At 39.4% G+C, this 25,238-nt stretch overlaps 1 protein-coding gene across 5 annotated transcripts in view; it reads right to left on the minus strand.

Annotated features, from left to right (window-relative positions):
- RXFP1 (relaxin family peptide receptor 1) overlaps positions 1-25,238 on the minus strand; it is a 104,516-nt gene that overhangs the window by 40,823 nt on the left and 38,455 nt on the right. For 2 of the 5 annotated variants that reach the window (XM_007446625.1, XM_007446622.1), the window contains exons 2-3: positions 23,966-24,103; positions 1,299-1,397 (exon numbers count right to left, since the gene is read on the minus strand). In XM_007446625.1, the coding sequence (XP_007446687.1) occupies positions 1,299-1,397; positions 23,966-24,103 (237 nt within the window). Of the gene's footprint in view, positions 1-1,298; positions 1,398-23,944; positions 24,104-25,238 lie in introns of those variants that run through there. The other 3 variants (XM_007446624.1, XM_007446623.1, XM_007446626.1) reach the window with 3 other exon arrangements.

Genomic DNA, 25,238 nt, shown 5'->3' on the forward strand with positions numbered 1-25,238 from the left:
TAGCCCATTATTTTTCCTCTTTGACCTAATGACTACAGAATTGAGAACTAGGCAGTAACTTTTCTTAGTGAGGATTTCCTTATCTAATTTTTCTTCTCCATTCCTTTTCCCACTCACCATGGAATTTTTGTCTCTTATGTCATGTTAATGGGTTAAGTCTGTTCGTAGCCATATTTTTATTGTAAATTGCCTAACATCCTTTTGGGAATAACGTGAAATATAAAAAGATTAAATTAAAATGTAAGAAATGAAAAGAAAAGGATGTACAATAAAACAAGAAAATAAAAACTACATTTTGAGATCATATGGCTTAATCCATTAGTTTTTTGCCTTGTATTAGTAGTTAAATTATACCTGTTAACTTTTTCCTTTCCCAAAAGCTTTTAGCTCTTTAATGATAAAGCAGTCTGATCTCCATATTTGACAAGAAGACAACATGAGGTTGAGATAGATTGCTGAGTGACCTGTGAGACTTACAGGAGGGATGTATACCCCCTTAAAGTGGGGATTGCTAGCAGGTTTTTTTTAGTCTCTTTTGAGTAATGAAGACAAAAAAATATTTAAAAAATTTTAAAAAGCTGTACTTTACAATTTGTGGTAGAACATAAAGGGAAAAATACAGTGAAGCATCCTTTTCCCCAACGCCTGCTTTTTAACCAAGGTTTTGAAAAGCTAAGATTAAAATTACAACTTTAAGACACACATTTACATTTGAATAATTTATTGGAATAGACAACATTTATTTAAAAGGAATTATGTATATAGATCTTTTTGATCTTAAAAATTATAGCTTACCCTCAATGTTATACCCTCCTACAGACCCTTTCCAGGGTTTTTGTAAGTTTTCGGTATGTGACTAAAAGTAGCCGATTATAATTAATACAGCTTTTTTGGTAGCTGTAAGGTATGGCTTAGACTCCAGAAGCTTTCTCACTTACAAACGTTAAAGTCCAAACAGCTTCTCTGCTCTTCTATTTTCAGTTTCCTTTATATCAGAGTTGCTTTTATATCAGAGTTTATAATGATTGTGAAAAGGGGGCATGAAAAATAGCAACCCCGATGGGCTGACATTAATTTTGTTCACAACAATTCCTGGCATGATTTATTACTGTTGCACTTACGATCCTTGAGTGATCTTAAAATAAAATCCTCAAATTAAGGCTGCGTGTCTACTAGAACATTATAATTTTGCAAATAGAAAACTATAAATTTTTTTAAATGTTGGATCCAACTTTTAAGAACATGGTGTCTTACTATGAACCTATAGACAAGGACCGTCAGTCCCTCTGATTACTTACAGCATTCAGATGTTTCTGCCACAAAAGGATACCAGGAAGTCATTTTGTAGTAATTGGCAAAATATTTGTCAAGTTGCATAGACCATCCATTGTTGTCACCTAAAATAAAGATCACAGAGCAGAAAAGTTCAAGAACAGAAATATTCTGTTGTGTTGGGGAAAACAGGTCCTCTCTTTAAAATAATTGAATGACCTATATGAGAATAGAATCTAAAAAAAAGTGGACACAGGTATATGTATAACTGATTCACTTTGCTGTACAGCAGAAACTAACACAGCATTGTAAATCAACTCTACTCCGATAAAAATTAATTACAAAAATAATGAGTGATTGACAAACAGAGGAATGTCATCTGGGAGCTTGTCAGCAATGAGAATTTCTGGGCCCTTCACCTAGAGATCCTGATTTCATAGGCCTGAGTTGGGTCCCGTAATCTCCATTTTTACCAGGCATTAGAGGTGATTCTTCAGCACGTAGTGTTTGTTTGAACCACACTTCAACAAGCGGAACTTTTTAAAAAAAAATTTTTATTTTATATTGGAGTTTAGTAGATTAACAATGTTGTGTTAATTTCAGGTGTACAGCAAAGTGATTCAGTTATACGTATCCATATATCTATTCTTTTTCAAATTCTAGTTTGAAATTTAGTAATTTTGGTTATTACAGAGTATTGAGCAGAGTTCCTCGTGCTCTACAGTTGGCCCTTGTTGGTTATCTATTTTAAATATAGGAGTAACAAACAGTACTTTAGAGGTACTGAAACACAGCACACTATTCTTAGCATCTTTATTATAAATCCCTCAGTCTTCTTCAATCCTGTAAATTGACGTTGGACATGGATGTATTAACATGGGAGATGGATGGCCATGATTGTTAAATAGAAAAAGAAAAAAATAACATGACCAGCACAATCTCATTCTTTTTTTGTTTGTTTGTTTTTTAATGCATTGTGGTATCACAGATCATGTTGAGTGATTATCCTGAGTGCTTACATACTTTCTCTTCTATATTTTCTGACTTTGATATTAGACTCATCATTTTTTAAATAAAATGAAACAAAAACTAGTAAAAATCTTCATTTGGGGGGGAAATTTTTTTTAAACAGGTGATAGAAATGATAAAAGTTTATCCTATTTCTTTAAGTTACTATTAAATCTGGCATCTATTTTATGTTATTTCTGCCATGTATGTATAATTCAAACCTGAGATTGAGTCTAGATAGTACAATTTTGTTTAGTTATGTGGATTTGGTGAAATTGACTTAACCATATCCATGGTTTTAACTCTTATCAGAGGATTTCCAAATTATATTTCCAACTTGCACCTTATCTTGTGTAACATGGGATCAGTTCACTACAGGCACCTCAAACACAACATTCTCCAAAAGGAACACATTATCTGTCTCCATATAAACTTGCTATCCCTCCTAAATTCTCTGGATTGGTGAATGGTCCCTACAATCTATCAAACTGCTCAAAACAGGGAAGTTGGGCTTCCCTGGTGGCGCAGTGGTTGAGAGTCCGCCTGCCGATGCAGGGGACACGGGTTCGTGCCCCGGTCTGGGAGGATCCCACATGCCGCGGAGCGGCTGGGCCCGTGAGCCATGGCCGCTGAGCCTGCGCGTCCGGAGTCTGTGCTCCGCAACGGGAGAGGCCACAGCAGTGAGAGGCCCGCATACAGAAAAAAACAAACAAACAAACAAACAAAAAAAAAACAGAGAAGTTAAGTTTTTTGGAATATGCTCATATCTGATTAAATATAATTTGTACAATTTTCCTCCATCTCCATGTTATTTTCTTATTTTTTCATGGCTCATTAACTCTTCCATGAAGATTACATTTGGGGAAGGAAAGGTATTCTAACATAAGTGCTATGTATGCTTGTAAGAGTATACTTCCTATTAAAGTCCCACTAAAAACAAACTGGAAAGAAGATAGACTATTTGAACATTGTATTTATAGCAGTTTCCATCCTTTAGTATTACTTATTAGTTTTAAAACTTCTTTATTACAGAAGGTTTCAAAATAAACACCAGTAGCAAAGTAGTATAATGATATCTCAAAGATATTATTATATCTCAATGATATCATTATGATATCTCAGAGATGTCTGATGGACCTCAAGTTTACCAACTGCAGATGTCAGCCTGAGACTCCAGCTGAGAGCCAGTAACCGGGTGGACAAGAGAAGCACCCCATAAACAGCAAATCTCAGCTTCTGAACACCCAGGAAACAGGTCAAGGTGCCTCTCTGACCCTTGACATGGTAAAGAAGGTGGCACCTTAGGCAGAGTAAGAGGAGGAAGGGAAGGAAATCTGAAAGAATGGGCTTGTTCAGGCAAATAGAGATGGTAGCTTGTTGCCACTGTGGGATTTAGTGCATGTTTGCTCTCTCTGCATTCTATCTTCGGTTTAGAATGCTTTCTTGTTCTTCAGAAGCTGGTAACTTAGATCTATGTTGTCCAGACCCCAAGCAGCTCAGGTTCTTGTTATAGAAAAGCATCTACCAAAGGGACTCACTCCTGCGAGACTGGAAGTTTGTAGACACACCCGTCTTGTGTGTACCTAGTGGAGGTGGGGCAGTTATCGTGGCCAGTCTCAGGTTCCAGCTTCCTGGGTGAAGAGCTGATGAGCAGTAGTAATGGGGCAGATGCTTGCAACTATGGTGGTGTTTCCCCCACCCTTGACTCTTGCTTCTATTGTCTTTATAATGATTCTATAAACACACTCTTCTCTGTATGAAATCTTTTTTCTTAAGCAAAAGCAAAAAAAAAATCTAGAGTGGTTTCTCTTTCCTCCTTCCAGAAGGGATTGCAGATAACAGAATCTCAAGGATAGTAAGGTTGGGCTGTTTATCTGACCTGGATGGTTTTGAAGATAACGGTAGTCCTGTCACCATTACAAAATGGTACTTTCATAGTTTATGGCACACAGCAACCAAAAAAAGTTGTTTCAATGATCACTCTTGGCTTCCTGGATTATGAGCCTCTTGGAAGCATAGACTCTGGCAAAGTGGATGCTATGGTAACTCATCAGAAGGAAAATGAGAAATGTCAAGGGCTGTGGAATGAGATGACTATGGAGATGGCCCCAGAGAGATTAAGGAAAGAAAATGACAAGCTCAGGGTATGATGTCATCAGCTCAAGAAAATTGAGAGAACCAGGGAGCCGCCATGACTACCCTAAGATAATCTTTTATCTCTTGGGACCTCAGGACTCAGATAGAATCTGATCCAATGGGTTGCTAAGGTTACAACATAAGCTGAATTCACATTTTGTCCTGTCTTTTAAGTGCACATTAGGACACTGATTTGGAAAGAGAGGGACCCTGCGAATTGTAATGGGACTTTTGAATGTGTTCAGTTGAATTTGCAAACCCTAAATCCTCATCCCACTGAGCCTTCCTGCCCAGCATAAATGGGTCCCTTCCCCTGTCTGACCAGGTTACTTTTTTGTTGGAGGCCTGCTAGTTACTTTACTTGACGAAAATAACTTGTCAACTCTCCTAGTAACTCTATTTCGTCATTATTGTGAACTCTACTTACAGATGGAAAAACTGATTCTGAGAACTTTAAGTGATTTGACTAAGAAACAGAATTATTAAAAATAACCAAAGAATTAAAATAATACCATTATTTTAATGTTTTCTTTTCTAGGTCCAAAGATGATTGAATCAGTTCATATTCCTCTTATAGAAATTCCAACTTTTATATGACATTGTCTTTAAATATTTAGCTGCTACTATCTGTTACCTATTTATTGTTCTATTGCCTGTTTCATTTCCATTCTTGAGGCTCTTACATCAGCACTGTGTGAATTATATAAAAAATTATTTAACAACCAGAAGTAGTTATTAACTGGAATTTAAGTTCATCATTATTATTATCCATGGATCAATGGAAGTATTGTGAATCATTTGTAAAAAAAATTTAAAAATAAATTAATTTTCATCCTAATCTTATGAATTTTTATACATTTATAAACGTTACAGATGAAACACGTGGTAAGAGAAGTCTTTTGGCTCTGGGTATGTTGAGGCACTGATTATTTTTACAGACGAGTTTTTGTGTATCTACAGAGCGAGGGTGGAAAGGTCTGAAGGACTCAACCCCGCAGGCTGCCAGGGCCTGGATGGGGGGCGGGGGAGAGGGCGCCCACGCTCACATTCGTGTCCTGACCCATCCTCCTGGACCTCAGAACACAGCGATGGGACTCAGGTGAGGCGCTGCCTCGCAGGGCTGGGCCTGTATCCGCGGGTGGTGTCTCACTGCTGCTGTGACATTCATGAGACAGAGTGGTTGGGTGACTGCCAGAAGACGTTGCTTTTCCTTCTCTCGTGTTCTTCAGCAGGCCCTGTATTTAACTGAGCTTTTCAAGTGAACTGTTGCAATTTGCTGCATTCTTACCATTAAGAGGTGGTGCAGTGCTTAACATCTGTTCTAGAGGGGTTCACTGTACCTGGTGTAGTTGCAACACTTTAGTCCAACAAATCCAAGTGATGTTACTTCTCTGACTCTTTCTCAATCTTATTCTTTTCTCTCCTTTTCTACCTCATTGTACCTCAACACACACACACACACACACACACACACACACACACACACACAGAGTTGAAAAGAGAGGGAAAAGAGAAAGAGAGGTGATGGGGAATTTGAGAATGCAGAAGGAAACAGGACAAGACGGCTTATAGCTCTCCAAGTGAGAGCGCGTGTTTTGAGGGGAGATCTCTTTTTAAATAGCAGCATCTTCAAACAAACGAGCTTCTTTGCAATTAGCATATTTACCTTCCTCCCTGCCTTCCCAAAGCATTTTCTTCTTCCCACCTATTGCCTCCTCTCACCAGAAAGCAGGAGCACAGAACACAGAAGATGTAGCCAAAATTGCAAAGTTGGAAAGTTAGCATTTTTAAGAAAACAGCTTTTGGAATATGTGTTTCTATATCTTAAATCCCATACCCTTCATATTTCAAGGATGTATGGGACAGTGGGCAGAATGGTTTTTCATACTTTACTTGTGATCCCACTGAAATTTGACTCTCTGAGTTTTCTTGAGGTACCACAGAGTAGAGAGCACAGTACAAGAGGGTATTGCGTTAGGGGACATGGTTCCTAGTATGTGTTGGTAGTGCTGTACGAACAGCATTAAGTATATATATTTACTAAAAATAGTTTTTTTTAAAACTAAAAATATGTAATGATGCTCTGAATAAGAATGAATGATGTAGACCAAGAAAAATCTGGTCTTGCATACTGCCTGAATAAGTATGTGCTAATTCAATGAATGAATGAATGAATGGGTCTCTGTCCTCAAAGACACTTCAGAGAAAACCCAGTCTCCCTGATGTTATAATAAAATTTGGGGACTGGGGTACTTAACAAAAACACAGATTTCCAGTCTCCTCTACTGGAGACTCTGATTTATTTGGCCAGTATGGGGTCTGGGGGTCTATATATTCCATCAAAGCCCTGGGGGAGTCTTACAACAAGTTTTGGAAGAACTGCATTATGGGATTTTCTCTGACTAGAGCCCTTCTCATGTTGCAGTGGAGGACGGCTAGATTTAGCAGAAGAATCCTGTCAATCAGAAGGATCAGATTTCTTTTCCTTAGTAACGTTGCTGTTAACAAGATGAATGCAAGTGGTCCGTAATTTAAGGGCACTTTGCTCATATATCTTGTTACACTTATTACAATCTGCTCCATACTGTGCCTATTTATATGTGTATTTTATCTCCTTATGAGAGTACGATAGGAATTAATCTTCTTAGCTTATGTATTTTTATTGCCTCAGTGACTTCTAAGGTACTTTTAATATAGTTAAAACATGACTTTTACTAGCTCTCATAAAGTATATAAAATAGTAAATCATTATTTCATTTGCATCTAGTATTAGTTATAATTTAGTTTTATGGAAAAGTGCGTTAGACACACCAATCTGAATTCTGGAGAATGCATCTCTCTTCTCCATGCTCTCACATTCCCCGGCATTGGCGCCCGGGGTGGGTGTGTGGCGTGTCAAGGGTTGACGTCTGGATGGGAATGGGAAAGGTCCAAGTTTCTTGAAGGCACTGCATAGTCGTGACGGTGCTATATTAGGCTTTCCTCAAATTGCTTCCCAGGATTCTTCTTGAGAAGAGAGTTCTGTAGTTAAATATGCTTGGGAAATGCTGAATCCTGTATCCCCACTTGGAATTAATAATGCAGGCTAGTACGATGAAAGGAGAAATCAGCCTTAAAGAAATAGCTTTAATTTTGTTTAACCCTTTTATATGCCATCTTTTAATACATGTTGGGAACTGTTTGCTTCTGTATTTGCACAAGAAGACTCACAGACTTAAAGAACTGACTTACGGTTACCAGGGGAGATGGGTGGAGGGGAGGGAGTTTGGGATTGACATGTATACACTACTATATTTAAAATGGGTAACCAACAAGGACCTACTGTACAGCACAGGGAACTCTACTCAATGTAATGCGGCAGCCTGGATGGGAGGGGAGTTTGGGGGAGAATGGATACGTGCATATGTATGGCTGAGTCGCTTTGTTGTGAAACTATCACAACATCGTTAATTGGCTATACTCCAATATAAAATAAAAAGTTAAAAATAAAAGTCTAGATGAGTGGTTTTCAAAGTGCAGATCTGGGACAAGTAGCATCAGTATCACTTGGGAATTCACAGAAAAGCAAATTCTTGGGCTCCACTCCAGGAGCTTTCAATTAGAAACTCTGTAGATGGGGTCCAGCATTCTGCATTGTAACAAGCTCTCCAGCTGATCTGATGCCTGCTAACGTTTGAATTAATCACTCTAATTAATCACTTTCAAGGGGTTCTGAATTTGGTAATAAAATTGTCTGCATTGGGAAGTGAATCATTTCAAAACTTTAACAGGTGTGCCACTCAGCCACTGTGTTAAAATGCAGATTTCTGGGCCCCATTCTTACCTACTAGATCAATGTTTCTGGGGGTGGAGCTCAGGACTCTGTACCTCTCACCAGCCGGCTGTGCCAGAGCACGGTTCCCAAACAGTCCTGTAGGTTTGCAGGGGCCATTCCTGGGTTCCTTTCATGTTTGGATTTTGAGTATTCAAAGTCGAGGGACTCATGCCTCTGTCAGAGAGGAAGCCAGGACAAAGAAGGGTGCCATGATGCTGTGTGTTAAATGGTCTACACTTTCATGAAACTGAAGGCATAAATCCTATTGGCTACAATGTGGTTAATTTATAAAGTGTGGATTTATGCCAAGCAGAGCATCCTTGATTCTTAGATATTTCCTCAATTCTCAGCACCCATTCTTGGGACACAGTGGAGCATCTTCTTCTCAGAAATTAATGATCCCCAGAGTAGAGGTGCCCTGGGCCATTAAAATAGACCTTGAGCCGTCGCCTGGTCAGACAGACCAATTCATCAGACCAGTAGTGTGAGACCTCCTTGAATTTGAATGACAATAGCTGTTTGCTGATGGAATACATATGCCTCTTTCTGGGTACTTTTATTTTTTATTTTATTTTTTAAATTAATTTTTATTGGATAATAGTTGATTTACGATGTTGTGTTAGTTTCTGCTGCGCAGCAAAGTGATTCAGTTATACATATACATATATCCACTCTTTTTTAGATTCTTTTCCATATAGGTCATTACAGAGTATTGAGTAGAGTTCCCTGTGCTATACAGTAGGTCCTTGTAGATTATCTATTTTATATATAATAGTGTGTATATGTTAATCCAAATCTCCCAATTTATCCCTCCCTGCCTTTCCCACTTGGTAACCATAATTTTGTTTTCTACATCTGTGACTCTATTTCTGAGTACCTTTAGAGGCAACTCTGAAGAAATTAAGGCTGTGACATTATCCTGGGGATTTTTAAAAAGAAATTGAAGCCACTACAGAAACTGCCTTTTGTGTCCTATCTCATAGGAAGCGTTCTGAGCTGAAAGTCTTTGTGGAGTTAACTCAAACGTCATTGAAGCATTGTTGGATAAACATATTTGAAGTTAAAACGAGGTTTGTATTTATAGAAAAGCCAGGGGTTCAGCTACATGCATTTTTCCAACTCTATTTTGAGAATAATAAATAGAAAACCAGTCATTTTTGAACGTACAGTGCATAGTTGTGTATCAATACACATATTTATGACTTGTATCACTTTCCCTCCTGTCTTTTTGACCTTAAAAAAGATAAACTACCAACTTTAATGGAATATTCTAAAATGAGAACAGGGAAGTTCTACATCAAACTGCCTGGCATTGCCATCATCCTGACAGCTGTGTAAAAGGAAATGAAGGGATATTTAGCGTTACAGAATTTTAAATGCAGGCCCAATTAAAAATTAAAAGAATCTTTGAATACACTTCAAACATTCTTATAATCCTATTAAAAGGTATGTATCATCACCATCATACCCATAAATAAATACTGTTTGTCTAATTCTCATAGATTAGTGACAGGCAAATAATCGGGCTTATTAATGAAGTTTCCTCTCCCTTGAATTCCTTGCACTCTGCCCCTTTCCTATAGCAAGAGGCTAGAATTTTCCACTTTCATTGTCTTGGAAAAGGGATGACACAGATGTCTGCAGATAACAAAAGAATCAAATTCTTAGTATTTGATTGTCAAAGGACCAGGTTTGAGCACTGACAATTGATGTGGAAAAGCAAATAAAGAAGAGCTGGGCTTTGCTGTTCCCAGACCAGACAAGAGACTTGGACCAGAAAGGGAGAGGGGAAAGGTCTGCCTGGGCTGAACCAGGGGGAAATCAGAAACTCCTCACCTTCATTATATTTACAAAGACCCTATTTCCACATAAGGTCACATTCTGAGGTTCTGGGTGGACATACATTTTTAGCAGATTCTAACTTACTGCATCACCCAAAATGTATTAGAGGAAGCTTCCGTTTTCCCTGTGGATCAAAGGAATACAAACATGGAAACAGAGGGACCAATGTCTTCATCCTTTTCCTGTAGATAAGGCTGTTAAAGGGCAGAGCAGGGTGATGTTCAGAGGCTGCCGAGGCGAGCATCCGAACTTGGGTCTTCATGGTGGAGTGATTCAACCTGCCTCCAACTGGGATGAGGATAGGTTAGCATGACTGTGATGGGGAGCCTTTTTCTGCACAGCCATTTGTTTATAATACAGAAGGAGTGCTAGCAAATTCTAATCTGGAAACTCAAAAAGTTCCTTTAAAATAAAAGTCTGGATGTAATCAACAAACTTCATAGCGTTTGAGAATTTGATAGTATTTTATTTTATTTTTTAATACATATACATATATCACCATATCTCGTCCCTCTTGCATCTCCCTCCCACCCTACAAACCTCACCCCTCTAGGTGGTCACAAAGCACCAAGCTGATTTCCCTGTGCTATGTGGCTGCTTCCCAATAGCTATCTATTTTACGTTTGGGAGTGTATATATGTCAATGTCACTATCTCACTTCGTCCCAGCTTACCCTTCCCCCTCCCTGTGTCCTCAAGTCCATTCTCTACGTCTGCGTCTTTATTCCTGTCCTGCCCCTAGGTTCTTCAGAACTTTTTTTTTTTAAGATTCCATATATATGTGTTAGCATATGGTACTTGTTTTTCTCTTTCTGACTTATTTCACTCTGTATGACAGACTCTAGGTCCATCCACCTCACTACAAATAACTCAATTTCATTTCTTTTTAAGGCTGAGTAATATTCCATTGTATAGATATGCCACATCTTCTTTAACCATTCATCGATGGCCACTTAGGCTGCTTCCATGTCCTGCCTATTGTAAATAGTGCTGCAGTGAACATTGTGGACATGACTCTTTTTGAATTATGGTTTTCTCAGGGTATATGCCCAGTAGTGGGATTGCTGGGTCGTATAGTAGTGCTATTTTTAGTTTTTTAAGGAACCTCCTGTTCTCCATAGTGGCTGTATCAATTTACATTCCCACCAACAGGGCAGGAGGGTTCCCTTTTCTCCACACCCTCTCCAGCATTTATTGTTTGTAGATTTTTTGATGATGGCCATTCTAACCGGAGTGAGGTGATACCTCATTGTAGTTTTGATTCGCATTTCTCTAATGATTAGCGGTGTTGAGCATCCTTTTGTGTGTTTGTTGGCAATCTGTATATCTTCTTTGGAGAAATGTCTATTTAGGTCTTCTGCCTATATTTGGATTGGGTTGTTTGTTCTTTGGACATTGAGCTGCATGAGCTGCTTGTAAATTTTGGAGATTAATCCTTTGTCCGTTGATTTGTTAGCAAATATTTTCTCCCATTCTGAGGGTTGTCTTTTCATCTTGTTTATGGTTTCCTTTGCTGTGCAAAACCTTTTAAGTTTCCTTAGGTCCCATTTGTTTATTTTTGGTTTTATTTCCATTTCTCTAGGAGGTGGGTCAAAAAGGATCTTGCTGTGATTTATGTCATAGAGTGTTCTGCCTATGTTTTCCTCTAAGAGTTTTATAGTGTCTGGCCTTAAATTTAGGTCTCTAATCCATTTTGAGTTTATTTTTGTGTACGGTGTTAGGGAGCATTCTAATATCATTCTTTTACATGTGGCTGTCCAGGTTTCCCAGCACCACGTATTGAAGAGCCTGTCTTTCCTCCATTGTATACTCTTGCCTCCTTTATCAAAGATAAGGTGACCATATGTGAGTGGGTTTATCTCTGGGCTTTCTATCCTGTTCCGTTGATCTATATTTCTGTTTTTGTGCCAGTACCATACTGTCTTGATTACTGTAGCTTTGTAGTATAGTCTGAAGTCAGGGAGTCTGATTCCTCCAGCTGCGTTTTTCTTTCTCAAGATTGCTTTGGCTATTCGGGATCTTTTGTGCTTCCATACAAATTGTGAAATTTTTTGTTCTAGTTCCGTGAAAAATGCCATTGGTATTTTGATAGGGATGGCACTGAATCTGTAGATTGCTTTGGGTAGTATAGTCATTTTCACAATGTTGATTCTTTCAATCCAAGAACATGGCATATCTCTCCATCTGTTTGTATCATCTTTAATTTCTTTCATCAGTGTGTTACAGTTTTCTGCATACAAGTCTTTTGTCTCCTTAGGTAGGTTTATTCCTAGGTATTTTTTCTTTTTGTTGCAATGGTAAATAGGAGTGTTTCCTTAATTTCTCTTTCAGATTTTCCATCATTAGTGTATAGGAATGCAAGAGATTTCTGTGCATTAATTTTGTATCCTGCTACTTTACCAAATTCATTGATTAGCTCTAGTAGTTTTCTGGTAGCATCTTTAGGATTCTCTATGTAGAGCATCATGTCATCTGCAAACAGTGACAGCTTTACTTCTTCTTTTCTGATTTGGATTCCTTTTATTTCCTTTTCTTCTCTGATTGCTGTCGCTAAAACTTCCAAAACTATGTTGAATAGTAGTGTTAAGAGTGCACAACCTTGTCTTGCTCCTGATCTTAGTGGAAATGTTTTCGGTTTTTTACCATTGAGAATGATGTTGGCTGTGGGTTTGTAATATATGGCCTGTGTTATGTTGAGGTAAGTTCCCTCTATGCCTACTTTTTGGGGGACTTTTATCATAAATGGATGTTGAATTTTGTTGAAAGCTTTTTCTGCAACTACTGAGATGATCATGTGGTTTTTCTCCTTCAGTTTGTTAATATGGTGTATCACATTGATTGATTTGCATATACCAAAGAATCCTTGCATTCCTGGGATAAACCCCACTAGATCATGGTGTATGATTCTTTTCATGTGCTGCTGCATTCTGTTTGCTAGTATTTTGTTCAGGATTTTTACATCTATGTTCATAAGTGATATTGGCCTGTAGTTTTCTTTCTTTGTGACATCTTCATCTGGTTTTGGTGTCAAGGTGATGGTGGCCTCGTAGAATGAGTTTGGGAGTGTTCCTCCCTCTGTTATATTTTGGAAGAGTTTGAGAAGGATAGGTGTTAGCTCTTCTCTAAATGTTAGACAGAATTCGCCTCTGAAGGCATCTGGTCCTGGGCTTTTGTTTGTTGGAACATTTTTAATCACAGACTCAATTTCAGTGCTTGTGATTGGTCTGTTCATATTTTCTATTTCTTCCTGGTTCGGTCTCGGAAAGTTGTGCATTTCTAAGAATTTGTCCATTTCTTCCAGGGTGTCCATTTTATTGGCATACACTTGCTTGTAGTAATCTCTCATGATCCTTTGTATTTCTGCTGTGTCAGTTGTTACTTCTCAATTTTCTTTTCTAATTCTATTGATTTGAGTCTTCTCCCCTTTTTTTTTTTTTTTTGAGAAGACTGGCTAATGGTTTATCAATTTTGTTTATTTTCTCAAAGAATCAGCTTTTAGTTTTATTGATCTCTGCTATTGTTTCCTTCATTTCTTTTTCATTTATTTGTCATCTGATCTTTATGATTTCTTTCCTTCTGCTACCTTTGGGGTTTTTTTGTTCTTCTTTCTCTAATTGCTTTAGGTTTAAGGTTAGGCTGTTTATTGGAGATGTTTCTTGGTTCCTGAGGTAGGATTGTATTTCTATAAACTTCCCTCTTGGAACTGCTTTTGCTGCATCCCTTAGGTTTTGGGTCATAGCGTTTTCATTGTCACTTATTTCTAGGTATTTTTTGATTTCCTCTTTGATTTCTTCAGTGACCTCTTGGTTATTAAGTAGTGTATTGTTTAGCTTCCATAAATTTGTATTTTTACAGATTTTTCTCCTGTAATTGATATCTAGTCTCATAACGTTGTGGTCAGAAATGATACTTGATACGATTTCAATTTTCTTAAATTTACCAAGGCTTGATTTGTGACCCAAGATATGATCTATCCTGCAGAATGTTCCATGAGCACTTGAGAAGATAGTGTATTCTGTTGTTTTTGGATGGAATGTCCTATAAATATCAATTAAGTCCATCTTGTTTAATGTATCATTTAAGGCTTGTGTTTCCTTATTTATTTTCATTTTGGATGATCTGTCCATTGGTGAAAGTGAGGTGTTAAAGTCCTCTACTATGATTGTGTTACTTTTGATTTCCCCTTTTATGGCTGTTAGCATTTGCCTTATGCATTGAGGTGCTCCTATGGTGGGTGCCTAAATATTTACAATTGTTATATCTTCTTCTTGGATTGATCCCTTGATCATTATGTAGTGTCCTTCTTTGTCTCTTGTAATAGTCTTTATTTTGAAGTCTATTTTGTCTGATATGAGAATTGCTACTCCAGCTTTGTTTTGATTTCAATTTGCATGGAATATCTTTTTCCATCCCCACACTTTCAGTCTGTATGCTTCCCTAGGTCTAAAATGGGTCTCTTGTAGACAGCATATATGTGGGTCTTGTTTTTTTACCCATTCAGCCAATCTACGTCTTTTGGTTGGAGCATTTAATCCATTTACATTTAAGGTAGTTATCGATATGCATGTTCCTATTACCATTTTCTTAATTTTTTGGGTTGGTTTTTGTACGTCTTTTCCTTTTCTTTTCTTTCCTGCCTAGAGAAGTTCCTTTAGCATTTGTTGTAAAGCTGATTTGGTGGTGCTGAATTCTCTTAGCTTTTGCTTGCCTGTAAAGATTTTAATTTCTCTGTTGAATCTGAATGAGATCCTTGTTGGGTAGAGTAATCTTGGTTGTAGGTTTTTCCCTTTCATCACTTTAAATATGTTCTGCCACTCTCTTTTGACTTGCAGAGTTTCTGCTGAAAGATCAGCTGTTAACCTTATGGGGATTCCCTTGCATGTCATTTGTTGTTTTTCCCTTGCTGCTTTTAATATATGTTCTTTGTATTTAATTTTTGGTAGTTTGATTAATATGTGTCTTGGTGTGTTTCTCTGTGGATTTATCCTGTATGGGACTCTCTGCACTTCCTGCACTTGATTAAATATTTCCTTTCCCATATTAGGGAAGTTTTCAACTATAATCTCTTCAATATTTTCTTGGTGGTCTTCTTTTTCTCTTCTTCATCTGGGACCCCTATAATTCGAATGTTGGTGTGTTTAATGTTGTCCCAGAAGTCCCTGAGACTGTTCTCAATTCTCTTCATTCTTTTATCCTTATTCTGCTCTGCAGTAGTTATTTCCACTATTTTATCTTCCAGGTCACTTTTCCGTTCTTCTGCCCCAGTTATTCTGCTACTGATTTTTTCTAGAGAATTTTTTTTTTTTGCGGTACGCGGGCCTCTCACTGTTGTGGCCTTTTCTGTTGCAGAGCACAGGCCCCGGACGCGCAGGCTCAGCGGCCATGGCTCACGGGCCCAGCCGCTCCGTGGCGTGTGGGATCCTCCTGGACTGGGGCACAAACCCATGTCCCCTGCAACGGCAGGCGGACTCTCAACCACTGCACCACCAGGGAAGCCCTCTAGAGAATTTTAAATTTCATTTATTGTGCTGTACATCATTGTTTGTCTGCTGTTTAGTTCTCCTTGTTAAATATTTCTTGTATTTCCTCCATTCTATATCCAAGATTTTGGATCATCTTTACTATCAGGACTCTGAATTCTTTTTCAGGTAGACTGCCTATTTCCTCTTCATTTGTTTGGTCTGGTGGGTTTTTACCTTGCTGCTTCACCTGCTGTGTGTTTCTCTGTCTTCTCCTTTTGCTTAAGTTACTGTGTTTGGGGTCTCCTTTTCACAGGCTGCAGGTTAGTAGTTGCTGTTGTTTTTGGTGTCTGCCCCCAGTGGCTAAGGTTGGTTCAGTGGGTTGTGTAGGCTTCCTGGTGGATGGGACTAGTGCCTTTGTTCTGGTAGATGAGCATGGATCTTTTTTTTCTGGTGGGCAGGTCCACCTCTGGTGGTGTGTTTTGGGGTGTCCGTGACCTTATTATGATTTTAGGTAGCCTGTCTGCTAATGGGTGGGGTTGTGTTCCTGTCTTGTTGGTTGTTCGGCATGGCGTATCCTGCACTGTAGCTTGCTGGTCGTTGAGTGGAGTTGGGTCTTAGCGTTGAGATGGAGATCTCTGGGAGAGCTTTTGCCATTTGATATTACATGGAGCCGGGAGGTCTCTTGTGGACCAGTGTCCTGAACTCGGCTCTCCCACCTCAGAGGCACAGGTCTGACAACTGGCCGGAGCACCAAGACCCTTTCAGCCACTCAGCTCAGAAGAAAAGGGAGGAAAAAAGAAAGAAAGAATAAAATAACATAAAATAAAGTTATTAAAATAAAAAATAACAAAAAAATTAAAAAGTAATTAAAAAAAGAAAGAAGAGAGCATCCAAACCCAAAAACATATCCACCAATGATAACAATTCCTAAAACTATAATAAAAAAAAAAAGAAAAACAACGGACAGACAGAACCCTAGGACAAATTGTAAAATCAATGCTTTACAGACAAATGACATGCAGAAGCGTACACATATACCCACACAAAAAGAGAAAAAGGAAAAAAATATAGAGCTGCTCCCAAAGTCCACCTCCTCAATTTGGGCGGATTCGTTGTCTATTCAGGTATTTCACAGATGCAGGGTACATCTAGTTGATTGTGGAGATTTAATCCGCTGCTCCTGAGGCTGCTGGGAGAGATTTCCCTTTCTCTTCTTTGTTTGCACAGCTCCCAGGGCTCAGCTTTGGATTTGGCCCTGCCTCTGCGTGTACGTCGCCAGAGGGCGTCTGTTCTTCGCTCAGACGGGACGGGGTTAAAGGAGCCGCTGATCCGGGGCCTCTGGCTCACTCAGGCCGGGGGGAGGGAGGGGCACGGAGGCGGGGCGGGCCTGCGGCGGCAGAGGCGGCAGGACATTGCACAGCGTGAGGCGCCGGCCGGCGTGACGTTGCACCAGCCTGAGGCGCGCCGTGCGTTCTCCCGGGGAAGTTGTCCCTGGATCCCGGGACCCTGGCAGTGGCGGGCTGCACAGGCTCCCCGGAAGCGGTGTGTGGAGAGTGACCTGTGCTCGCACACAGGCCCCCTGGTGGCGGCAGCAGCAGCCTTAGCGTGTCATGCCCGTCTCTGGGGTCCGCGCTGTTAGCCGCGGCTCGCGCCCGTCTCTGGAGCTCCTTTAAGCAGCGCTCTGAATCCCCTCTCCTCGCGCACCAGGAAACAAAGAGGTAAGAAAAAGTCTCTTGCCTCTTAGGCAGTTCCAGACCTTTTCCCGGACTCCCTCCCGGCCGGCCATGGCGCACTAGCCCCTTCAGGCTGTGTTCACGCCGCCAGCCCCAGTCCTCTCCCTGCGCTCCGACCGAAGCCCGAGCCTCAGCTCCCAGCCCCGCCCGCCCCGGCGGGTGAGCAGACAAACCTCTCGGGCTGGTGAGTGCCGGTCGGCGCCGATCCTCTGTGCGGGAATCTCTCCGCTTTGCCCTCCGCACCCCTGTTACTGTGCTTTCCTCCGCGGCTCCGAAGCTTCCCCCTCCGCCACCCGTAGTCTCCGCCCGCGAAGGGGTTTCTAGTGTGTGGAAACTTTTCCTCCTTCACGGCCCCCTCCCACTGGTGCAGGTACCGTCCCTATTCTTTTGTCTCTGTTTTTTCTTTTTTTTGCCCTACCCAGGTACGTGGGGAGTTCTTGCCTTTTGGGAGGTCTGAGGTCTTCTGCCAGCGTTCAGTAGTTGTTCTGTAGGATTTGTTCCACGTGTAGATGTATTTCTGGTGTATCTGTGGGGAAGAAGTTGATCTCCGCGTCTTACTCTTCCGCCATCTTGAAGGTCTTCAATCCTTTGCTATTTTTAAAGTGCTTCAGGTTATAAGATTCCACTTCTCCGGCCAAAATTCTAACGCATACTATAGACCATCATGAGATCTCAAAGCACATTCATTATAATGTTGCTGATCTCCGTTTTCCAAGAGTAGAGAATGAAGACCGAGAGAAGTAAGATGTGAGGGTGTCAGAGGCAGGGACGGAGTCCCACCCCTCTGATGCTATTTTAATATTTCACTTTTACTACCAAGTTGGCACTCAGTTTGAAATCGACAAAGATAATTCCTGAATGAGAGTCTCACACCTTTTTGTAATCAGGTTCCCTTGGTATTTACCCAGACATATTCTCCCAAGTATCTAAGAGTTTTAGCTGAAACAGTGAATGGTCCCTCCTTTTTTGGTTCGTCATTGTCACACTAAACACTACTGTAATGACTCAAAGATTTCTTTTTTCACCTCTTTTCTGACTGTATCTGTGATAGTTCTGCATGGAGATGAATAAATGGGTTAGTAATACATGGCAGAAACATATGGGAATTATATCAAATGGCATAATTCGGGAAAAATTTGTACATTTCCATATTGGAGTTTATCAGTAAAATCAAAGTTATTAAAACGGTGCAATTAATTTTGACCAGGATTCCCCTGGTTTGGAGTTCAGTCAAATGTAAACAATTCCTGGGATAGAATGAAAAAGATGTGAACTCCAGAGTAACTGCCTAGTATACATATATATATATAAATTCTAGATTGCCCAGATATTTTAGAAAGAAGGAATCCTTGTGAATGCAACTGAAAACTTTAATCATTTTATATCAAAAACTTGATTTAAACTTTTCCTTGCATTGTGTCCATAAAAAATGTTCAGTGATTTGATACCTTATGCTTTTTGTACTGAGATATTTTACTTTTTAAAAAATATTTTATATTTTGTTTTTTATGGGTTTTCTAAGAGAACTGGAAAATTATAGTCAAATTAGACTACTTGTTTAAGATGTCTGTGATAATACAAAAGTAACAGTTCTTTCTAAATGTAATTAGTTTATATTATAGTTCAATCCATGGGGAATCAGTTTAACTTATTTGATGGTGTTTCATTCTTTTTAAGTGACTTCCTTAAATTTTATTACCACTATTTCCGTTTGACTTTTTTCTCCACTTTAATAATTACTATTGGTGTCAAAGTTAAGTAGCTTAAGGGAATAAGGGAGAGATTTTTGGAGCTACTTTTTTTAGGATGTATCTTTTAAAAGGTCTAACCAAGAAAAAAGTCCCCCCTTCCATTAGAAAAAGATTTTTTATTTGACAATATACTAAGCTGTAAATGATCACTCTGAAAGTGATTTTTAGCTGTGGGTTTTCCTTTTATATCTAAGATATTGTATTTTATGTGATTGCAAATATATTTAATGCTGCTTATTCAAATATGCATGAGGTTGACATATTCTGAAAAGGACCAATTTTCTGACTTGGTCATTTTAGACCAAATTTAAATATGGATGTCTTAAAAATGAACAGCTGGGGTAGCATAAATTATCCAGATACTATAAAATGAAGGGAAAAAACCACAGCTAGTGAAGGAAATTAAAGTAATGAGAAGCAGGAAGAAATAACTACATCTCATAATTTTTATGACCTGGACTGTAAAAATGGTGTGAAATTCTGACATCCCTCTTGGGAAGTTCCAACCCTTGCATGCATGAATAGCAGCGCATCTCAACTGGCCATCTTTGAGGTTTTGAGCGCAGTTCAATTTTTTGGAATTTCCAGATGACTGCCACTAGTAGAGTGTCAATTTTTCTTATAGAAGCAAAAAAAATTGATAATAATTTTAATAATGGAGTTTGGTAGCAAGTTAGAATGCTTGCACGCCATACTGAAGTCTTGATTCAAGTTTAGTTCTGCTGTGGCTACTATTTCGCGTGCATCCCTTACTTCCTGCGCACTTGGGTTTAGGTCAGTGGTTCTCAAAGTCTCCTGTGCATCTGAATGACACAAAGAGCTTATAGAAACTGCAGGGCCAGTGGCAGAGTTTCTGAGTCAATAGGGATGGGATGGAGCCTGAGAACCTGCATTTCTAACAATTTCATAGATGCCGCTGATGGGTTTGGTCCTGAACTACATTTGGGCATCTGCTGGTCTAGGTGAGTTTCAGGAGAGTTATGTGATCCTGGCATAAGAAGACCAGGAATAGTTTAACATAATATTTGTTACAAAGACATGTCTTCATAAGAGTGGATTATGATTTCCCCCATATTTCCAAAATTGGACGTGGGGATTTTTAAATGTCGACAGTGGTGAATAACAAAGATTTTAAAAGAGCATACTCTTTTTCGTTTTTAAAATATTAATTGCTTTCCAAATGTCACCTGTATTTTTAATAATTAGTAGTAGTTGATTAAACAAATGCTGTTCATTTTCACATGCTAATATTTAAGGTATTTATACGCACATGTAGCTAGAACTTAAGTTATTTGATCCATGCTCTGAATATTTCTTTTTCATAAAAGTTAGTAGTACACACCATTCCCTGTTCATGTCCGAGATCCCTAAGATGATATATTAGCCAGATCTTGGGGACAGATTGCTTACACCACCTTGCCTCAACTTGCTTCATACTTCCCTTCACACCTACAAACCAGTGCTTCCCTGGTTTGGAGTCCAATCAAATGTAAACAATTCCTCGGATAGAATTTCAAAGAGGTGAATTCCAGAGTACCTGCCAAGTATGGTAGTCAGTAATCTGGTCCGCCCAGATTTACTGTGTGCCCATTACATGACAAGCATTTCTACCCCTGTAACTCACTTAATCCTCACAATAAATTTATTACTCCAGTTTCATAGTAAGGAACGGGACTTAGCCCAAAGAAATGATTTGCTGAAGTAACAACAGAGAGAAAGAAGCACTTCCAGGGTCTGAGCCTGAACCTTCTGATGCCTGGTTGAGGAATCTTGCTACAACTTTGTTTCTATTTTTAAAAGAAATCACAGGGAGATCAGCTCGGTGCTTTGTGCCTACCTGCAGGGGTGGGATAGGGAGGGTGGGAGGGAGACAAAAGAGGGAGAGGATATGGGGATATATGTGTATGTATAGCTGATTCACTTTGTTATACAGCAGAAACTAACACACCATTGTAAAGCAATTATACTCCAATAAAGATGTTAAAAAAAAAAAAACAGTATGGCCGACTTAAAAATTGCTTCAAAATTTAAAAGGCTAGATCTCATGTTAAGTGTCCTTACCATAATAAAATTAAAAAAATTTAAAGTATAATGTTGGTATTTAGTATACATTAAGTGCTTAATAAATATTAGTTCCTTGTCCAAAAAAAAAAGAAAAAGAAATCAAAGAAGGTAAGGGAAAGTTGTTTCTGTTGCGATTACTGTCATAAACTACTCACAACTACTAATTTTATATGGACAGATTTAGAGTGCTAGATGGGAGAAACTGATTCCAGCTTGGGATGAAATTGTTTTTCTAGATTTCTGTTTTAGCCAATGACAGGGATAAGGAAGCTTTTTGCCTTTTAAAAACTCTAAACCTTTTGCAGAGCTGTTAAGTTACGAACACTTTTCTTGTTGAAAATGCACATGTACACAAATACACAACATTTCATAGTTTTCAGGGGATTTACAGACCCCGCACCATGCCTGAAGATTTTCTTGATTCTCAGAGTCCACTGACCATAAGATAAAAACCACCCTTCTGGGCAACTCAGCCCAAGGGTGGGGTAGGTGTGGCAGGAATGTTTTTACAGCTACTTGGAAATTAAAAGCAACTCCTTTCATTTTTTCTTTGGAAGTAAAGGTGTTAAAATCTGTATAATGAGCAGCTTATAAACTTAATGGAGTGAGGTAAATAATAATTAAAATCTAATTTATGAATACTGAGGTGGATTTGATTTGAAAAAGAATGGAGGACAAGAGAAGGATGAAAATAAGGGGAGTTGAGAGAGAGTAAAGGAAGGAATGCGGGTGGGCAGCTAGAGAGGAGGAATAGAAGGGGAGACACGTGGAAATGATGGGGCAGAGAGGGAGAGGCTGGTCACAGACCTGCAGAGAGTGGAAAACACTGCAGGAAGGGGAGGGAAAGAAGAAACAGTTACGGAGGATGCATCTCCAACCTGATTTTGCTTCCCATTAAGTACTGTTTCCACAAGAGTCATGCCCATGCTTGTCATCAGAATTCAGTTCTAAGTTTGAAGAAATAGACCTGAATGTCTTTCCTAGTGTTATATTCTCTCTATTAAAATCCACCAGGATTCAGAGTAATGAACATCCTTCAGGACCAAATATAGAAATCTGCATAATTTATCTCCCCCCGCAAATAAACTACAGTTACATTTTCAGGAGATGGGGGAAAGCTTACCCACCTCCTAAATAACTATCCCTGAATCAAGAGGACACATACACACACATACCCCTACATACACACATAACTACAAAATCAAGAGTGTAGAAAAATATCACTTCTTCAAATAACAGCTGCTGTTTCAATAAGATAAATAAAGAGACAAATCATGGTTGCTCCTGGAAATATTTAAGTTAAAAGACAGACCTTCCTAAGGTCATGCAGGTGGGACTCTTTGAGTCACTGTGAGTTAATACTAATGTCTGTGGGAAAAGCAAATGTAATACCAACTGTGTCAAGCGTGGCTGCAGCCTGCCCTCCCTCTGTCTGAGGTCCTTGCACTTAACTTTGAGCTGCTCTCTGCAGGAGGAGGGCTCCATTTCCCCTGCTGGAACAGGGCTGGCCTTGTGACGTGCTTTGGGAGGGATGTGGCAGAAGGACCAGTGTCCCCAGCTGTCTCAGCCCAGGTTGCAGGCACGGGGACAGAGCCAACCCACAGAGGCCTGCAGAGGCATCGAGAAAGCGTAGCAGAGGCAAGAAGACCGTGTAGCTGATCTCAGCTGAGCCCAGCTGGGATTGCTGCCCCACAGAATCTGAGCTAATACATAGGAAAGAATGGATTTTTTTTTTTTAAAAAACAGAAGTATAGTTGATTTACAATGTTGTGTTAATTTCCAGTGTACAGCAAAGTGATTCAATTGTACATATATATGTCATAGTAAGTAAATATATATATATTTTCTTTTACAGATTCTTTTCCATTATAGTTTATTACAAGATAAAGAATATATTCTCTGTGCTGAACTCTACTCAATACACTGTAATGGCCTATATGGGAAAAGAATCTAAAAAAGAGTGAATATATGTATATGTACACCTGATTCACTTTGCTGTACAGCAGAAACTAACACAACATTGTAAAGAAACTATACTCCAATAAAAATTAATTAAAAAAAAGAATATATTCCCTGTGCTATACCTAGGTCCTTGTCGCATATCTATATAGTGGTGTGTACGTGTTAATCCCAAACTCCTAATTTATCCCTCCTACAACCCTTTTCCCTTCGGTAACCATAAGTTTGTTTTCTATACCTGTGATTCTGTTTCTGTTTTGTAAATAGGTCATTTGTGTCATATTTTAGAATCCACATGTAAGTGATATCATGTGATATTTGTCTTTGTCTGACTTACTTCACTTAGTACGATCATCTCTAGGTCCATCCGTGTTGCCACAAATGGCATTATTTCATTGTTTCTTATAGCTTAGTAGTATTCCACTGTGTATATATTATGTATACACACACACAAACATATATATGTATAAAACCGCATCTTCTTTATAAGAATGGATATGTTAAGCTAATAAAATAAATGTAAGATTTCCTTAAGTGCCATATATATATATATATATATATATATTTTTTTTTTTTTTTTTTTTTTTTTTAAAAAATTTTTTTTTTGTCGTACGCGGGCCTCTCACTGTTGTGGCCTCTCCCGTTGCGGAGCACAGGCTCAGCGGCCACGGCTCACAGGCCCAGATGCTCCGTGGCATGTGGGATCCTCCCGGACCCGGGCACGAACCCGTGTCCCCTGCATCGGCAGGCGGACTCTCAACCACTGCGCCACCAGGGAAGCCCAAGTGCCATATATTTTGTATTTCAACTTCATTTTCTCATTTCTCTCTGTACCGAGAGGTCTCAGCAACTTGACCCTGGTCCTCTGTCCCCTGGTGCTACTGTGACCCGACCCCCGTCCAGCTGTGACTCGGGGCACGCTCACCACAGTTGTCCTCGTCCTCCTGGTTTCCACAGTCGTCCACGCCATTACAGTGGAGCAGCTGAGGCAAGCATTTGGTGGTGTTGCCGCACGGGAAGTAGCCCAGGGCGCATGAGACATCCTGCCCGCTCCCGGGAGCAACTGCGAGGAGGGAGGGGAGAGAGGTTTACCCAAGGCACTGCAAAGCGCGGTTTCCCCACGTTGCACAGACCTTCCTTCTTGTCAGCCTGGCAGGCACCACCGTCCGTATGCAGCCTCACCCTGCGCACCAGCCTGACGCCAACTATTTTCCAAGAACCTCCACCCCTAAAGGATGTTCTTTTCTGTGTCCTCAGAAGGTGCCAGGATTCTCTGCTCTTTGCTTTTTCTCATGTCTCCCACCTGGAATGTCCTCACCATCCCTCTTTTTCTATGAAATGTCTGCCCATACTTTACAGTTGAGCTCAATTCCCCTCTTCTCTTTCAAAAATATTTCATCCAATCATTTTAAAAAATCAAGACTTTCTTGCATTGTTACCATTGGCTTAGAATTACTGCTGGTCTGATACTGGGGGAAGAGGAGGGGTGGTAACAGGAAAGCACAGCCCATGCTCACTCATGTCGGGGGTAGTTCCCGAGGGCAAGGTCCTGCGCAAGACACTGTGCTATAGCATCAAATAAAATAGTTCCCGACCTTTTCACATTGGCTTCCTTTACTAAGTAATATGCATTTAAGGTTCCTCCAGGTCATTTCATGGCTTAGTAATTCACTTCTTTTTAGTACTAAATAATATTCCTTTGTCTGAAGGTACCACAGTTTATCCATTCACCTAAGGAAAGAACATCTTGGTTGTGTGCAAGTTTTGGCAATTTTTAATAAAGCTCCTATTAACATCTATGTGCAGGTTTTTGTGTGGAGGGACATAAATTAACTGTGCCATTTAAAACCTCAGATTTATAGGATTTCAAAGATTATTGTAGAATCCAAGATAATTCTGTTGCTTATTATCTTTACTAAGTTTGTAAATCATTGAGACCTTATAGAATAGTAATAATAGTCAATTATAAAGAAAAAAACAGAATAGTTTGAACAGTCAATAAAGCTTATTGTGTAAAAACGTATTTGTGGTCTATCATCAAAACATGAAAAGAATAAAAGTGACTATTTCCTTGGTAACATACAGTGGAACATTTTGATCACAAGGCAGGTGACATTCTCCTAGGGGAGAAATCCATCTATGTCAGGTTTTGACTGTCCTTACTTGTTTCAGAGAACATCATTTGATAAAGGAAATAG

Source organism: Lipotes vexillifer, unplaced genomic scaffold, assembly GCF_000442215.2.
Source record: "Lipotes vexillifer unplaced genomic scaffold, Lipotes_vexillifer_v1.1 scaffold1862, whole genome shotgun sequence".
Lineage (NCBI taxonomy): Eukaryota > Metazoa > Chordata > Mammalia > Artiodactyla > Lipotidae > Lipotes > Lipotes vexillifer.